We start from the raw sequence: 18,551 nt of genomic DNA on the forward strand, positions 1-18,551 counted from the left end.
CGGACGAGTTTTCCAATATCAAGTGGGCAGGATGATTCATCTCTTCCGAAAGTCAAACGTAACAGTGCGTGCCCGAGTGGAAATCGAGCGCCATGCAGATTCATCTACGGAACAACAAACCTGCTTTTTTGCCGTAATTTGACCACATTTGTGGTCATTTAATGAACACCGAACGTGTCCTCAGTGTCTTTGCCTACATTACTATAGGCGGGATGATAGTAGTAGAACTCACAAATCAAAATTTCTACCATATAACAATTTCATTGTCGTTTATAGTTTTTCATTATTGTCGTGTACTCGTGTGAACCCTCAATGAATTTCACTGCATTTTTTGTTCTTTATACAATGTACAATGACATTCGAAATAATCTTCTCTTTATAAATATTTAAAATTGTATAATTCCAGAATTTTGGAAAAGTAGAGTAAAATGCAGTAGCAAAAATGAAAATTAGAAATCAAATTGGTGTTATTCCAAAAGAATTTTGATGGCTTTAAAGAGATATCGTAGTGTCCGAAACCAATGGCATTCATTCACCCAAAGATAACAAACGGCGTCGTTTCCGGTGCCGGACCTCAATTCAGATTCCGGTCCCTCCTTCTCTCTCAGCTATGGCGACCACTCTCTCCAACGCCCTCCTTCCTTCTCGCAGCAATTTTATCTTCCTTCAGAGCGGCGGCTTGACCCGCCGCCGACCCGCCGGATTCTCGGGCCGGCCGAGTCACCTCCGGATTTGCAGCTCTCCGCGCCTCGCCATTTCGGCGGCGAGTTCGGTGGATGAGCAGCCGACATCTTCAGGTACGGGATTGGAATTTCTGTGATTTGGACTGTTTTTGACTGAGTTAAGTAGTGATTATTTTGCATGCTTCATTTGCGTTTATGTGCTATTATTTATGATTGTGATGACCTTGATTATATATGTATAGAGAGAGAGCAGATATTTATGCAGGAATTGTTGAGAGGAATTGATAGAAAATGTGTGTGTTATCATGAGTTACTATAGGTTGTATAGAAATCTTTCCAATTAGGTTTTAGAATTGAGGTCTGTTTGAGTAGAATTGTGCCTTTTGTATGCTACTCGTTACGTTTGAAGTTCGCGTGGTTGGAACCGTTGGATTCGTCGAGAGAGAGAGGTTCTTGTTCTTGGATTTGTTAATGTTGAGAGAGAGACAGAGAGGAAGTTATTGTGCATGGATATGTCTATCACTTATTTTTTCTGCATCTCTCTTAAATGAAGCAAATCTCTCTCTATTGCAGCTACGGGAATCGAGAATGTGGTAATAATAGGATCGGGTCCAGCAGGATACACAGCAGCAATATATGCAGCTAGAGCCAACCTGAAGCCGGTAGTGTTTGAGGGATTCCAAGTAGGTGGTGTTCCAGGAGGACAGCTGATGACCACGACTGAAGTGGAGAACTTCCCTGGCTTCCCAGATGGAATAACGGGTCCGGACTTGATGGATAGGTACTGGGATTCAAGAACTGCTTCTGGCTTGATGTGTTATGTTGAGATTCTTAATGTTCGTGTTTTTGACTGAAAGAATTGTGTTTATTTGACCAGGATGCGAAAACAAGCTGAGCGTTGGGGAGCAGAATTATATCAAGAAGACGTGGAATTCATTGATTTGAAAAACAGACCATTTACTGTGAAAAGTAGTGAACGCAAGGTGGTGCTTGTTTTGGCAGTTTTCATTTCTTACATATTTGATATCTAAATTAGGCTTTCTTGCTATGATGGAATGGCATGAAATGAGAGTGGAATGGAATGGAACGACAATTTCTATGCATTTGCTTTGCATTTTCATTTCATTCCATCGTACCAAGCAAATGAATAGAATGGAAGTAGGAATCACATGCCATTGCATCATACGAAGAAGGTCCTTAGTATTTTTTTTTTGTTGATCATTCATCTTCTTTAAAATCTGAATCTTCACTATTGAATTCTAAACTCAATGTTTGTTTTATATGGCATGAAATTTTCTCATGAATTTTGTGATGTTATATCTTGATTTATTACTCATCTGTTTACTTCCATTAATTGCATGAAGTGCCTGGTTTCATTCTCTGCAGTGAAAGATAGGTCATATCATAGTGAAAAATGCATTCTTAAGATAGTGATGCAGATTATTTGGTATTTTTATTTCATCTAACTCCACAGTTTTAGTTGCGTGTGCAGTAAGCCTTGTTTTGGCTGATGTATCTAGAAACAATCTTTTTGGATTTATAGATTCATATCTTTCCAAATCGGTCTACTCTGTATTTTATATACCAAATTCAGTTCTGCATTTACTACATTCTTTGATTGATTGATGGCTTTCTTGTGTATCTCCAGCTCAATTTTTCAAAGAACATTGAACTTATTTTATAATTCCTTCTTGGTTTTCCAGGTAAATTGCCACAGTATTATCTACGCTACTGGAGCTACAGCAAGGAGACTGGGATTGCCTCGAGAAGAAGAATTTTGGTGTAGAGGAATCAGTGCATGTGCTATTTGTGATGGAGCATCCCCATTGTTTAAAGGCCAGGTCCTTGCTGTGGTTGGGGGAGGTGATACTGCTACTGAGGAAGCTTTGTACTTGACTAAATATGCTCGTCATGTTCACTTACTTATTCGTAAGGACCATCTTAGGGCATCGAAGGCAATGCAAGATAGGTAAACACATATGTACTTCTGCAACTTATCTTTTAAAGTTGTGTGGTGGAATTTTTGCTGTTTGCTTTAACAAATGTTTTGAGGAGGGAATGGAATGGCCATCCCTACCTTTATTCCATTCCTTTGCTTGGAATATATTTTTATTCTGAATCACGATTCCTACAAATAGTCATTCCTTCCCTAACCCTTCCTATTATCCATTCATGATCCTTCTAAATTTACATTTGATAAAATTACCTATATATATTTACAATATCAGCTTTAGAAAATTTAGGGCATCTCTCCTAGATACCTTTGTGAACACACCCTCCCTCTCTGTCTGTGTTGAGTCAGAATTAGAGAGAAGAAAGGGTACTTTAGTAATACATAGTTTTATTCCATTCATAGGGTCTTATTTCTGTGGATGGAATCAATCAAGGAATTACGATTCTATTCCTTTTCTATTTCCTGTGCATACCAGGCATTCCTATCGTCATTCCATTCCATCATGCCAAGCACCTCCTTCGAAAATACACTATCCTGACCTCACTGTAGAATTGAGTGTAGCATTTTAGAACTGAAAATAGCATTTTACTGTCCATACATGTATTAGTACAGGACTTACTTATGGAGAAAAAAAAAGAAATGCTATGATTCTACTTTTGGCTTCCATACATGTATATTATTGACTGTTTTTTCGGGCCAATTCAATTACTAATCAGCAACGTTTTTTAAGTTTCAACTCCCTGAATGTTTGTTTAACAGGTTGATTATGGCGAATGTTTCAGAGTACTTTACAATCCAAATATCACCGCCCACTTCAATACAGAAGCAGTGGATGTTGTGAGCAACAACAAAGGGCAGATGTCAGGCATATTGGTCAGAAAGAGTGACAGTAATGAGGAGTCTGTTTTGGAAGTGAAAGGCTTGTTTTATGGGATAGGTCATTCACCGAATAGCCATTTATTAGAAGGCCAGGTTGATCTCGACTCCACTGGCTATGTTTTGGTCCAGGAAGGTTCTGCTAAAACTTCAGTAGAGGGTTTATTTGCCGCTGGTGATGTACAGGTATAGTATTCCATAGGTCCTCTTCTGTCGCATTACCTTGATATCTTTATTGCAGTTGACTATTGATTGCTTTTGCCTTTCAGTAACAAAATCTTAAATAAAACAGTTGCATTCATCACTATTTTCTCATGGCTAACATGTTATGCTTTACGGCATGCAATTTAAAATTTATGTCCCTTCTATTCATCTTAGTATTTTATGTTTCTTGTTTCCAAAGTATCGGCCTTGTGAAAATCTCATGGACTACAATTTTATATGCTACCAATAAATAGGATCATGAGTGGAGGCAAGCAGTAACTGCAGCTGGATCGGGATGCATTGCTGCTCTCTCTGTTGAAAGATATCTAACAAGTGAAAACCTACTGATTGAATTTCACCAGGCAAGCTACTCTTATAACATCTAAGTTTCACTTTCATTAAATGCGATTGAGTGAAAACTAACAATTAAAAATTTTGCCATTTTGATTTAATTTTTTAGTCTGGCTATTGTGTTTCGTGCTGATGTAAGTTAATCTTATATTTGCTGTTGAGTACAGCCTGTTACTGAAGAGGTTAAGAAAGAATTCACTGACAGAGATGTTCAGGAAGGTTTTGATATGACAGTAACAAAGCACAGGGGTCAGGTATGAATCTCTCAAGTTAAGTTCATTCATTCATTTGCTCGTTCAACCAATACTATTATTACATGCCATGTCCTCTCTCCAGTACGCTCTGCGGAAGCTGTACCATGAAAGCCCAAGACTCGTTTGCGTGCTTTATACATCACCGACATGTGGCCCTTGTAGAACACTGAAACCAATTCTTAGCAAGGTACATGTCCGTGTCTAGTCTATAATTAACGGTGCACAGGTTTTGGGTTAAGACACTCACTATGCATATTGTTAAGTAGAAAATTAATTCCAAATGCATAATTTACGAAGTTTTTATATCATGATGATTTAAGTATTTGTATTTCATCTACCCATTTCCCGCTGCATACCAAAATTACAATGCTATCTGTAACCTCTCGATGTGGCAGGTCATAGATGAATTCAACCAGCACGTCCATTTGGTCGAGATTGACATTGAGGAAGATCCAGAGATAGCTGAGGCTGCAGGAATCATGGGCACACCTTGTGTACAATTTTTCAAGAACAAGGAAATGATCAGGTTGGTTAAATTTGGAGCGTTGAAGATGGTATTTTTTGTCCTAACCATCAACATTTCGATTCCTTTATGTACTACAACCTGTTGCATTCGTCTCAGATATAGCACCAACCTAATTTTTCATCTTATCTAGATAGCTTTGTGATGTTTTTCCTCGTGCCGCAGGGATAATGAGTTGCTTATCTCAATATAATACGTTGTTAACCTAAAACGTTGTTGTTGAGAAAAATGTACGGTAGTACTATATTTTTGTTGATCTTGATTTTTGATTTGAATGTATAGGACTGTATCGGGTGTGAAGATGAAGAAAGAGTATAGAGAATTCATTGAAGCAAATAAATAAGGTGATGCTCAAGTTTTATTCATTACTTATGTGTGACTCAATTTTTATGTGTAGGAATTGTACCAAACAGAAAAAGATATATCATTTCTTTTGCCTTTGAGATTGTATATTTCGAAATAGTCTTATTTAAATGTACAAAACCGCTATTTATTTTTTTGGAGCTTCAATCTTGTCATTTTTTGGATTGAGTTACTTGTATCGTACAGAAAATTCGTTGAAATTTTTGAATTATCGGTTATTGCTCACATTATATTACTACCATTTTAATTCGACTGAGCTTTCATTTTTGAATGCCTTTGAGCTTGAATTTTACTAGATATAAGCTTCCTAAAAATAAATCTCAACTCCAAATTATTTCAGCATTATTTCACAAGTAACAATCATTTTTTATAAAAAAAGTCCTACTATATTTGTTAATTCCAATATTCACCATCCAATTTCTCCTTTTTGTCCACTTCCTCAAACTAGGACTTTTGTTCTTTCTATATGGGTTAGAAGTGCAGTTATTTTAACACTTTAACAATTTTAAAACTCTTATATATTTTTTAAGACTATAAATAAAAATGATTACATGTATATGTATACTTAAATTTTGAAAATGCTATCACCCAACTAACTATTGATTATTACGTCAAGTTCCTTGTATACTCTGCACTTCAAGCAAAAATTGGTAAAGCGAAAATAAATGTATAACAGTTAAATTGATAATAATCATTTGAGTCTAGTTATTTATGAGTGTAAATTATATAAATGACAAATGTACTAAACTTTCTTAGTGATATCACCCAATTAATTAAATGATCATTATGTCGATTTTTTTATATTCTACATCTTCATGCAAAAAACATGAAAGAAAATTAGATATTATATTTAATAGTAATATAGTACTGTATAACTTAAAATGATACTCCCCCGCCTCACAAAGATTGTCTCATTTTGACCGGATACATGTTTTAAGAAATGTAATGAAAAGTAAATTGAAAAAGTTAGTGGAATGTGAGTCCTACTTTTATATATTAGTTTTGAGTGGGAATGAGTTAGTGAAATATGAGGTCCACTAACAAAAATGATAAAAAGTGAAATGGGACAATCCAACTTTGTGGGACGGATGGAAATGGAAAAATGAGACAATCTTTGTGAGACGGAGGGAGTAGTACTATGCAGTTATTTTATTTTCAAATAATTCTCGAATTATAAAAATAACTACATGTACATATATAACATCTACTTTTTAATGATGTTACCAAACTAATTGATAATAATTAATTCGATTTCCTTGTGTCTCAATATATTTACGTAAAAATATTTAAATGAAATTAGTACCTACATGTACACAATACCTATTTTTAATGATGTTACCAAACTAATTGATAATAATCAATGCGTTAGATAGATTTGTTAGAGACCATTTTATATCTTTGGAATAAAAAAGGACAATTCAATTTGAATTTGCCTAAAGTTTTAGGGTTCTATAATTAAAAGATTATATAAATGGAAATAATCTAAATTTTTTTGATGTATCTTTATAAATAATAAAAGGGTTCTATAATTCAAAGTTCATTTATTTCAACTCTATACTTGATTAGTATTAATTGGAGAGATACATAAATATGGTGGTGTTTAAAACTTAAAACATTGCAATTATTAGCAACAATAAGGGATACTGCATGCTAACAATTAAGGACATAAGTGCAGTTCGCAATTTGTGAACTGATTCACTCACCCGCTAACAATACGATTAGAGTGTGTTCTTTTCTTTTTTTTTTTTAATTGTTTTTTTTTTACTGTCTGCTCATAATATTAGTATTTCAATAAGTGTTCAAAAAAATATTCGTTGAACTTATTAACAATATCAAGTATAAAAGTAAATTACAATCACAAGATATAATCTACCATATCAAAATAATAAGAACAATCATAGAGAACATGTAATGACTTGAGAAGCTTCCTAGTGTAATCGAGAAGCTCAACCTATAAATTATTTACACATAACTAGAATAAAATGACTTGACTTTCTACCAAATAAATCATCGATATTGATACAAGCAAGTATTGTCAATCCCAACTGTCTAATATGGAAAATTACCAAAAAAGAAAAGATATAAACTAATTGGATATTAATTGCAATTACAATCTTTGATTAGTTTACGTAATTGGAAACTATTCTTAATAAATCTTCACTCTAATTTAATAAACGCTCAAAATTTTTATTTTTCATTCTAGTCAAAATAATTGATATGGAAAAAATACAAAGGCCCAAATGAAACGAGCCCATAAAGCATCTTTTGAAATCAAAAGAAAAATCAACGGTTCGGATCAGTTGACACCACGATCGAATTCAAATTTTTACTCGAGTAACGTTACGATTCCCGAGCCTACAGGTTCGTGAATCCCGAGCCTAAACTTATTTTTTAACTAAGTAAAGAAAGAAATGAAATGTAGGAGTATATAATTAATCACACACTAACATTTTCTCTTCTCTTCAGCTGAGATTGCAATTTACAGTCCCCATTCTGTTCTTGATATTACTCTCTCTAAACGGGATTGGATTTGGTTTCTCTCTATGTAAGCAGCCTCACTTGTGGAAATAAATCTTTGGAGTATGTTCTTGGATATGAATTCAATTTTTTTTAATCAATGTGTTTAACCTATTTCTGTAATTGTGTTAGTGTGTGAGATTGAGATCAATTGCGTTGAAATTATTGGAGTTTTTAATTAATTTCGTTGTAATTGCGTTAATGGCAATGTAGTTCAGCTTTGATGGAGGATTCGCAGAGTAGAGGGGCAGTGTGTGTGTTGGATTTGGCTTCGAGAAGGGCTGAAGAAGCAGGTATTGTTTGTTCGTCGTCACATGGATTGTTTCTTGGAATTTAGTTTTGTGTAATTAGTATTTTTGATTAATTGATGAAAATCTGCATGCATGACGAATTTTTTTCGAAATAAATCGCAGCCATTTATTGTTTTTTATTTACAGATAATTAATCCAGGATATGATCTTTCATTTTTCAGTGTTTCTGGAATATTTGAAATTGTCTTTTGTTGCTTTTTTTTTGTTTTTGCTTTTATAGAAGATGGTTGTAACGTGTTTCAATTTCAAATGTGTGCTCTGTTTATGGAAAATGTATGAGAAGTGAATTGTGACTCTGAATCAACTGTTTGAGCTTCAGTGGAAATTTATAGGCTAATCAAGTTTCTCCTGTTTCCATGTTTTTCGTGATTTTTTTATTGGAAATAATAGCTTTGAGGAGATATCAAGCAGTACATTGGCTTGATTACCTGGTGGGATCACTGGGAATACCGAGCCAGCCATCCGAGAAACAGTTCATCTCTTGTTTGAGGAATGGGCTAGTCCTTTGCAATATAATCAACAAAGTTCAACCTGGTTCAGTTTCTAAGGTATACTACTTCGTTTGTTGGAGTTCATGCATATCTATGTAATCATCTATTGTTCACATTTGTAGGTCCTTGGATCATTTTGATCTATAATTGTTTTTGTTTTACAATATATTATTAGGTGATAGAGAAAACTACACCTTTACAGTCGTTACCATGGGATTCCCAGCCTTTGCCAGCATATCAGTACTTTGAGAATATTCGGAATTTTTTAGTTGCTGTTGAAGAACTGAAGCTTCCCATATTTGATGCTTCTGTTTTTGAAAGGGTAGGAACTGATTTCCCTTTACCGTATCAACTATCGTTTGCATTGTAATTCGTAACCTGATGTATATGAATCGTTTTTTGCGTGTTTAGGAAAATTTGGTTGAAGGGTCGTCTACTAAGGTTGTTGACTGTATTTTGGCACTAAAAGATTACCATGAATGGAAGCAAATGACAGGAGGCTTCGGAGTTTATAAACCACCCAGATCACCGCTAATTTTAAATTCAGCTGGTAGAATTTGTCCTAGAACTCCAAGTGTAGTTTCTTCCAACAGTTCCAGGCGATTAGACATGACAGGATGCAGCAACAAACCACTGCCATCAGAGAGCAATATTAGGAAGGTCGAAGGTAGCTTAACTTGTTTCCAAATTTTCACATATTATTTCTGCCAAAAAATGATTCTCATCTATGTGCGATGGATAATATGTACGGCAAATAGTTACTGTTAATTATCTACGTTGGAAAACCTATCGCAGCATTATAAGAAGAGGCATTTTTGCCTACATCAGTTCATGTTTGTTGGAGTATGTCCTAGTTTATAACTTTATACTAAGTATTTTGTAACTTCCACAGATGCTATTGTCAAGGTTCTTGCTGAACATATGGTTTGCTCAAAGGAGAACATAGATAATAACCTCATTGCTTCATATCGTAGTGGGAAGGTGGTACGTAATTTCTGACATCACTCCTTTTTCTGGAACTATTGAGAAATTTAAAATTTAAATCTACCTTCTTATTTCAATAGAATCCGGTGACTTTCCTCAACGAGATTATATCAAGTTTTGAGGAAGAATTCAAAAAAAAATATCCTGAGGTAAGCTACAAAAGTTCCCTACTTTAGAGAAAATCTCAGAGGCATTATTTTTCAAATTTCAAATTTGTCAAGATTGCCTAGAATTTTTTTTTTAGAAGTTTGGTGACTTGATTTTGTCCTAGATATCTACATTTTAAAGTTTGTGTATCAATAACCAGGTGAAATTCAGTATGGACCATTTAAGAGAAAGGAGTTGCTCACCGTTGCATGTCAAGTCAGTTCCGCTTGCTGATTTGTCAAATTTGCAAAATCGTAAGGTATCATTCTAAGAAGCATAAACAGAGTAATCTGAATTGACTTTTCTTCAAAACTCTTAGATATGTCAACTGTACATACATTTGGAGTTTGTATCCATTAAGCAGGGACTTTTATTTTATATTTGACATGGATGAATTATTTCATCAATAGTGTTGCAGAGCTTGCTTAAAGAAGGGTACTTGCAACCACTGGAATCAAGTTAAGAAGCAAGAGGGCGAACTTTTGGTTAGTTTATGATTTAGTATTAAGCAATGTTGTCAGCATGTGATATCTTAATATCTTGTAATTAATTTTCCTCTCAATTAGTTAAGAAGGTTTAATGTGATCGAATTCCATTTTCTATTGCAGAACATTAAATCGCTGTTGTCGAGTGCCAAGCAAGAGGCTAAATGCCTGCAAGCTCAGATTCAAAGTGATTTGAAACAACTTGGTATATTTCTCTCAGAGAACCCTTTTACGTGCTTCATTGTGCTACATGTTTCTTATGGAAATGCTTACTTGCTTAGAGCATCATGAATCTCTCAGAAGTCATTCGCTGTTTGTTCACATGGTTCAGGAGATCAAGTGCTTGAGATGTCTTCTGCTGCTCTTGGTTATCAAAAGGCTGTAGTAGAGAATCGAAAACTATATAATATGGTCCAGGATCTGAAAGGTTAGTGGAGATTATATCAACTGAGATAAACAACTATACTCTTGCCATCTTAGAAGTTTGATCTTTTAGTTATTCTACATGTATGTTTCCACCCATTTCAGGAAATATTCGAGTATATTGTAGAATTAGACCTGTAAGTCCTGAAGTCCAAAATGTTATTGATTTCATTGGAGAAGACGGGTCTCTAGTGGTAAAAGACCCCAAACCCCTAAAAGATGGAAAGAAAATTTTCCAATTTAATCATGTCTTTGGTCCATCATCCTCTCAAGGTATGAAAATTCTTTCACGAGTACAATGCTTGGAATTGTATACCATTCTTATGTTTGTAATTATATCTGGTCTTTCAGATGAGGTTTTCAGAGACACACAATCTCTGGTTAGATCTGTAATGGATGGTTACAATGTGTGTATGTTCGCATATGGTCAAACTGGATCAGGCAAAACACATACTATGGTGAGAATGCATATACCTCTTTTCCTGTTAAATTTAGTGTACATATACGTATACTAATATGCAATGCTCGACACTTGCTATTGACAGTATGGCCCTCCAGGTGGATCAACGAAGGAGTGGGGAATCAGTTATTTGGCTCTGAATGATCTCTTTAAGCTTTCTGATCAAAGAAGTGACCTCACCAAGTACGAAATTCAAGTCCAGATGGTTGAGATTTACAATGAACAAGTCCATGATCTTCTTGCTGAAGATTCAGGCGTTAAGAAATATCCTTTCTCATTTAGCCACTTTATTTTCCACTGGTTAAAACCTCATTAGAGTTTTTTAAATGGCATAACTAAAGAATGTACAAATATTGTTTTTTTCTGTTTCTTTATGTATGCATTATTCTTTTGCACATTGGTTTCTTAACTATCAGCACATTAGAGATCCGGAGTTGTATGAGTGAAAACGGCTTGGCCCTTCCTGATGCTACATTGCGTCCAGTGAAGTCAACAATGGATGTCATAAACTTGATGAAGCTTGGTGATATGAGACGATCTATTGGTTCCACAGCAATCAACAGTAAAAGTAGTCGTTCACACAGGTCAGGAGTTCACTTCCTATGGCAATTCATCATTTTCATCATAGCACACACTAACTTTGTTTCTGTAGTGTATTGTCCGTTCATGTCTCTGGTGCCGATACTTCTGGAAGCATGCTTCGGAGCTGCCTCCATCTGGTAGATCTGGCTGGCAGCGAACGGGTGGATAAGTCAGAAGTAACTGGTGATGGGCTCCGTGAAGCACAGCACATAAACAAGTCTCTTTCTTGTTTGGTTGATGTTATCACAGCCTTGGCTCAGAAAAATTCACATATTCCCTACAGAAACAGCAAGCTCACTTTACTTCTTCAGAATTCTTTAGGTAATGCTATATCTATGTCTATATGAAATGCTCTTTTATGAAATCTTATGCATTAGGAAAGAAAATCACAGTCTGAATTTGAGTGAAGTGTGATGCAATGTTACTGATTGGAGTTTTCCTGATCAGGAGGAAATTCCAAAACCTTGATGCTTGCTCACGTGAATCCAGAGGGTGATTCTTTCGGAGAGACAATGAGTACATTGAAATTCGCACAGAGGGTCTCAACAGTAGAGCTCGGTGCAGCTCGTGCGAATAAAGAGAGCAGCAGTGAGGTATTAGAACTCAAAGCTCAGGTATGTATAGAGTAGATTATATCCCGTTATACAATTGTATTATTTGCAGATAGAAAGATCTGCAAATAATCCGTCAAATATATGCTCGTGATGAGATTATATGATTATGCGGCTTGATGGAAGCTCCATTGTTTTTGCAGATAGAAAGCTTAAAAAGAGCATTGGATATTAAGGAAATTAGGACCCCTCCAATGAAGAAAGTAACAGAATCAGCAAGGCCAACAACAGAACGAACGCCCCCACGTGTCAGAAGATTAAGCATCGAGAATGGCTCCAACACAGCACTGGAGAAACCTATGAATTATGATGACAGAAGGGCGGCTAAAACTCCTTCCGCAAAGCCTAAACAGACGGAGCGAACGCCTCCTCCAAAAAGCAGAAGGTTGAGCATTGAAAATGTCACCCCTAAAACAGCAGGGGTATCTATGAACTATGATGACAGAAGGGCGGCGAAAACGCCTCCCCCAAGGAGCAGAAGGTTAAGCATTGAAAATGGCACCACTATAGCAGCAGGTGCATCCAAGAATCATGAGGAAAAGGGGGCCAAGACTCCTCCTACGAACACTCGTTCACGAAGATTGAGTCTAGAAGGTCCGAGGAATATACAGAAGGATTCCAACCTCATAAAATCACCAAAACCGATAACCAAGATCTCAAAGCCAGAAGTGAGAAGTCAGCAAAATCATAGCCAGCTTGATCAAAGGGCGCCTCGTAGCCCAATAAGTTATTCTGTGAAAAGCCCGATGATCAAGCTTGATACAGCAAACATGAGGGTGATTCCGTCACATACACCAAAAACACCAGAACCACAGATAAAATCAAGGAACGAGATCCAGAGACCGCTGGCAACTGACTGTGGCCAGACGCCTTCCACAACTCATGGAAAAGGATCCCAGATAAGAAAGTCTCTTCGAACTATTGGGAAATTCATCAATGGCTCAGAGAAGAGGTAGGCAGTCCTATTCTTGCTTATTCATGCATGAAAAGCTTCTATTCTTGTTTGAAATGAGTTTAACTTATCTGCAAATTCACCAATTGATGTGAAAATGCAGGAATCATCAGCAGCAACCAACAAAATCGATGACACCATTCAAAGGGACTGGCACGATGCATGATCCTAAGTCTCCAACATCATCTAATCCAAGGGCCTTGAGGAGGCAGTCATTGACAAGCATACAGCCACCAGAAAGATCTAGACGATCTTCGATTGGGGGCATTCCAACCGAGCCTTGTGAGTTTAGTTAGGACAAGATTTCAATTTATGATATCACTTATGTTACATTCCTTGAACACCTCTCTTTCTCTTCTTCTGCAGATGGAAATGAGAGTGTAAATGCCAAGACACCCCCTCCAGTTGGAGTTTCGGCAAAGTTAACAAAACGCTGGCTATAAATTGCAAGGAAATTTGCTTTGGCTCGAAGCAAACTGGGAGAAGCTGACAATTTGATTTCTTGTACAGAAGTTCAAGGTTTGTAGAATTTTTGAACGGGAAATCAAGGGAAAAAATGGATTCTTGATTGACACAAATGTCATTGTCTATGAGATTGACACTAATATTGTAAAATATTTAATATACTAGTAGTAAAAGAAATATACTATGTATATACCCAAATAAGAAATTTAACCGACTTTAAAGTAAAAAATTGGCTGCTGTAGAAATAAGCAAACTTCAAAAATCTTAAATTACAAATTGTATATGAAATGATACTAGTATTTTTTTACGTAATACGCGGCATAATGGATGTTGCGCGATTAAGTCATTGTCGAAACTAAAGTAGATCTAAAATTAAATAATGGATTGGTGATTTTAGCATCACTCAATCTTGCATCATTTTCAACTTTGGTAATTTCAACAAGAAATTTGTGGATTTATTTAGGGTTCACAATTTTCAATACGACACGTAAATTTGATATAAGAGTGCATGAAATTAATGAGTTTGGTCAATTTTTATTGAGTTCGTCGTGTCAAGCATTATTGACATTGTGTTCTTATCGGGTTTGTCTGATAGGAATCCGATAATTTTGGGTTAGATTAGATTGTTGAGTTCGAATAACCTGCTAAAAATAATATTATAGTTTAAGTATTATTATTATTGTTTGAATAATTATAATTAAATTTTCTTCTCTAGGTTGGTGTAAAGCATGTTTAAATCATATATATCGAGTTTTTATCGTGTAAATTACGTTAAAAATTAGGTTTAATCGTGTAATATCATATTTTAATCATTTAATCAAGTTTGTGTCATATCCTGATGTTATTATGTCGTATCAACTCGTATTATATCGTGTTCAAGTTGAGAATTTCCTCAACAGATCGGGTTTGGGTAAAACCTTACTGATTTAGTCATCATCACGCCGATCCAATAAAGACCCAACTCTTAACAAGTCGGGTTTGACTTTGACTTTATTGGGTTGGGTCGTTATAAGGTTGACTCAATAAGATGATAATGATCCAAACTGCAAGATTTGACACCCCTAAATTTGGCCAAGTCAGAAACTTTTTATCCTCAGCTAAAAATACTCTGAGAAACTCACAGTCAGTTACAATCATTTCAACAGATTTCAGTTGGAATCCTCATGTATTGCTTTCGAAGTTTCGTATAGTTGTTCATACACGAGTCAATAAACAAACAATGCAGTAAGTAGTTTGATGTACAAATGGCATTACACTAATCTTTACAAAAGTGAGGCTACACTAAACAAAAGAATGTGTTTACACAGACAGACGGCGCAAAGGCCGGTTTTTTCGAGCTCTGGTGAAGTAGTATGCGCGAAGCAATCGCTTCTGAAACCTCCGAAGATCCAACCTCACATCTTGGGAATCAAGATAGATCTTCTTGGTGAATTCCCATCCCTTTTTGTTCACACTGTCTGGATCCATCAGTATAGGATCATCCTTGCTGTAATCTTGATACAATGAGCTCTCTTTAGCTAGAATCTTGTAGCCAATGTAGTTCAACCCGAGCTTCATCGCGGGCTCCCCATAGTAAGTAGCTGCAGCCCAGTCTGTACCTAGTGGTATGACTTGAATGAACACCGAACCGGGCTTCATGAAAAGGAAGTGAGTCATGGCAGCACCGTGGACCCCAACCATGACGTCGCTTGAGTTGAGAACGCGGTAGATTTTAGCAAGCTCGGTGCTCCTCTCAGGCCTGAGAACTTCCACAAAGAATCCAATCTCCTCTGCAAGTTTCACCAATGCATCTTGATTGGTTATCGCCCTTGACCCGTTCCTGGCTACTATGACCAGTTTAGGCCTGGTTAAACTGTGTTCCCGTGTCACTATTCCCGCCTCAGCCGCCTCACGCTCCTCGTTCTGAACAAGGCTGCTGATACGAGGCAGGTAGGAAAGGTCCAAGAGATCGTGAAAGTCGGATATGGTCCTGTTCTTTCCTTCCATCAAGGCAGGATCAACGCTGAGCTCATCGTGGATTCTCAATCCCATGATGGCCTCGGGGAAGCAGTGGACCCTCGTGTCGTTGCTGAAATCAATAGGTGGGAAATCGGAGAGCTGTGACAGTATGTCGCCATACTTTGTGATCCACCAGTTGTGATACTCAAGAATCACAAACACAACCTTCTTGTTGAATTGTTGGGAGGTTATGTAGAGGGGGATGATCCCATCATTGAACTCGTGGTAGAGGTTTCCCGTGAAGCCTCCGGTCGAGAAGAACACAGCCGGGACGTCATGGCGGACGTCACAGGCGTGGTGGGGGCCCGAGCCACTCCTGACAAGGAGGTCTAGCTCATCAATGGTGTCCATGACATGGGCTTCCCATTTTCTTGTGTAGGGCCTAATCTTTTCATGCTGGATTACCTCCTCCTCCTTGTCGGATGGGGCCGTTCCGGTGGCGTTAGGGCCACCGGAACGGTAGAGGGTGATGGATGAGGAGGCAGGGTGAGTTCTCAAATCCCCTTTCATCACACATGTATCTGACCTTGTGCTACTTCTATCACAACAAAGAGTATCTGTCACAAAAAAGATTTCATCTTTACATTAACAAATGTGAAAAAAACTAATTAGGCATAGAATAGCAAAATACTTCCATTGAGGTGATCATCCTACCCCACTGCAATAGTAGTAGCCCAAATAAGGTGTTCAAATCCAATTAAAAAAGAACCCCAATAAACAAGGAGAAAGGTATCTGTATTTCTTAAAGCTCCTCTCATCAACTTTCCCCTCCAACACAAAGAAAAAGAAACACAATAGAAGAAATTGAGAGGAATAGCTAAAACTAACCGTTGGGAAGAGAGGAGCAGAGGAAACCCTTGACACCTCTATCAGATTCATCTGCAAAACAAAACAAAAACAAATAAATAACACAAGAAATCAAGGAAGGGAAAAAAACAAGGGGAAAGAAGGCTTACAGAAGAGAGAGAAGGTGGAGGTGAGGGAAAAGAGCATAGGAAACAAGAGCAAGATGCAAGAAACGAGGGCGAAAAATGCGAAATATAGAAACTTGGGCTTGAATCTCTTGTGAGAGGAACACATTAATCCAAGGCCGGAATCTTCATCTACAATCAACACGTATTCTTTGCCTTTTCTCCACTGGCTGTGCAGAAAATTTTTCTGGTATTTTACCATTTTTGCTCTTACAATACAAAGAAAGAGAGAGAGAGAGAGAGAGAGAAGAGGAATATATGAAATGTGGTTTTAGGGAAGAAGAAGGGAGGTGTGGTGTGTTCCTTTGTTGCTGTATATTCTGAGAGAGACAGATAGGAGACGAATTTGAGTTGTGTAAGCAAAGCTTGCTTTCTCATTTCTAAACAGAATTAATACTAATTTTCACAATGTGACCCATTATTTTACGCGCTCGGAATTTTTGTTTTCTGCTTTCATATAATTCGCTCACTTTTTTTAAAATTTTCTCTCTTTTATTTTTGCGTATTATTCTCTCGTATTACTGCCCCGTCTCCAAATTTTGACATACTTACTATTTTTTTCCACCCCAAATTTTGGCACACTTCACTTTTTACCATTTTTGGCATTGAACCTCATATTCTATTAACTCATTCCTACTCATATTTTATTATAAAACTAATACTTTTAAAGTATGATCCACGTCCCTCCAACTTTTTCAACCCCCTTTCCATTACATTTCTTAAAACTCGTGTCAGGTCAAAGTGTGTCAAAATTTGGGGGACGGAGGTAGTATTTGCGAATTGACCAAATTATCCTCTAATAAAAAGTATTATTTAGAAAAAAAACATTTAATTAAATTAGCCTAATTTAATTTATTTCCAGTACTATTTCTTAAGTAACTTTGAATTTTCAGTTGATCAACGCGTTACCGGAGACTGAAAACAGAGTAAACAGTGACAGCTAATTGTATTGCATGATTCTTGAAGCTATTAAATTAAAGCAAAAAAATAAGTATAGAAAAACGGTGTGACTGGATCCAATTAGTAAAAGGTTGTCCCCTCCCCCCATGTTATTTGTATTTCAAATTTTGGTTTTTAAAATTATATACATATATATATCGTTGCCAGATTATACAGTCTTATTATAATTTTAAAAGTACTAGTAATTATTGTATGAACATTATTCTTCCTTCTCGCCCTTCGTAGTTGTTTCTCTTTTGATTGTGTAAACAAGGCATGGTCATCATTGAAAATCAAAATAGCTAAATAAAAAATAGAGAAAAGGCCTCTAAAAGGCCTTAAAGTTGGTGTTCAATATTTATATTTACATAATTATGCGCAATGTAATTTTTCAACACCTTAAAATTCGTGTCACTTTGAAAAATACTTACCCTAATGAAGAGGTAACACTAGAATATAATTATAAAAACTATAATAATTTTATTAGTAATAACGTAACTAAGAAAGCTCACCGTAGAGTTTGTGGGATAAAGAGGAATAAAAGAATTTATATGAAATCTTCATTTTGAAGGTTATTTAGCCAAAACTATTAAAAATTTAAAACTCCTGAAATAATGTTACTCCACTTTGTTAAAAAGGATCACATTAGTCAACTGAAAAATGAAGTTAGGGAATAATGGATTGATGATTATATAATTTTCAAGTAGCGTATTATGATTTTATGAGATTTTAGATGTACGATAAAAACTCGTTACATTTTTCACTCTTTTGTTAGTTACCAATGCGACTATTTTTATGCAATAAGTAGGAGTGATTAATTGAATGAAATCAAAGTGATAGATCAATAATAATAGTTCACCTAAAATCTTATAACATCACTATTAAATTTTAAGGAGTACAAAACTTGTATGCACTTTAATTCCATAAGCCTTTATTCCTATCTTCAATTCTAAAATTTAATTGTTTTTTCACATGGCATATAAAATTAGATACTGGGAATCTCGATA

At 36.1% G+C, this 18,551-nt stretch overlaps 3 protein-coding genes across 5 annotated transcripts; 2 read left to right on the plus strand and 1 right to left on the minus strand.

Annotated features, from left to right (window-relative positions):
- The first annotated feature begins 506 nt into the window (after positions 1 to 506).
- LOC125191301 (thioredoxin reductase NTRC-like) lies at positions 507 to 5,363 on the plus strand. The gene is given in 11 exon segments (XM_048088818.1): positions 507 to 579; positions 582 to 797; positions 1,257 to 1,464; positions 1,561 to 1,666; positions 2,387 to 2,652; positions 3,420 to 3,699; positions 3,972 to 4,079; positions 4,236 to 4,322; positions 4,405 to 4,509; positions 4,718 to 4,848; positions 5,128 to 5,363. Coding segments are annotated over 11 exon segments (1,626 nt in total). The 5' UTR covers positions 507 to 521; the 3' UTR covers positions 5,189 to 5,363.
- Positions 5,364 to 7,675: 2,312 nt separating this feature from the next.
- On the plus strand, positions 7,676 to 13,776 carry LOC125186872 (kinesin-like protein KIN-14L). 3 transcript variants are annotated; one of them, XM_048083348.1, is made up of 20 exons: positions 7,676 to 7,788; positions 7,939 to 8,018; positions 8,427 to 8,584; positions 8,703 to 8,849; positions 8,939 to 9,194; positions 9,420 to 9,511; positions 9,592 to 9,660; positions 9,819 to 9,917; positions 10,069 to 10,143; positions 10,267 to 10,348; positions 10,475 to 10,570; positions 10,672 to 10,839; positions 10,918 to 11,024; positions 11,112 to 11,290; positions 11,446 to 11,610; positions 11,679 to 11,929; positions 12,056 to 12,222; positions 12,363 to 13,171; positions 13,275 to 13,453; positions 13,538 to 13,776. In XM_048083348.1, exons 2-20 carry the CDS (start codon positions 7,949 to 7,951, stop codon positions 13,612 to 13,614), a joined length of 3,246 nt encoding a protein of 1,081 aa, XP_047939305.1. In that variant the 5' UTR covers positions 7,676 to 7,788; positions 7,939 to 7,948; the 3' UTR covers positions 13,615 to 13,776. The 3 variants fall into 3 exon arrangements, with proteins under 3 accessions (XP_047939305.1, XP_047939307.1, XP_047939306.1); XM_048083350.1 differs by having other exon boundaries at positions 9,420 to 9,508; XM_048083349.1 differs by having other exon boundaries at positions 7,692 to 7,753.
- Positions 13,777 to 14,845: 1,069 nt separating this feature from the next.
- LOC125186301 (xylan glycosyltransferase MUCI21-like) lies at positions 14,846 to 16,967 on the minus strand. The gene is made up of 3 exons (XM_048082651.1): positions 16,591 to 16,967; positions 16,463 to 16,513; positions 14,846 to 16,191 (listed from the first exon to the last, which is right to left on the minus strand). Exons 1-3 carry the CDS (start codon positions 16,805 to 16,807, stop codon positions 14,936 to 14,938), a joined length of 1,524 nt encoding a protein of 507 aa, XP_047938608.1. The 5' UTR covers positions 16,808 to 16,967; the 3' UTR covers positions 14,846 to 14,935.
- Positions 16,968 to 18,551: the final 1,584 nt, after the last annotated feature.

This window comes from Salvia hispanica, chromosome 5, assembly GCF_023119035.1.
Source record: "Salvia hispanica cultivar TCC Black 2014 chromosome 5, UniMelb_Shisp_WGS_1.0, whole genome shotgun sequence".
NCBI classification, from domain to species: Eukaryota; Viridiplantae; Streptophyta; class Magnoliopsida; order Lamiales; family Lamiaceae; genus Salvia; species Salvia hispanica.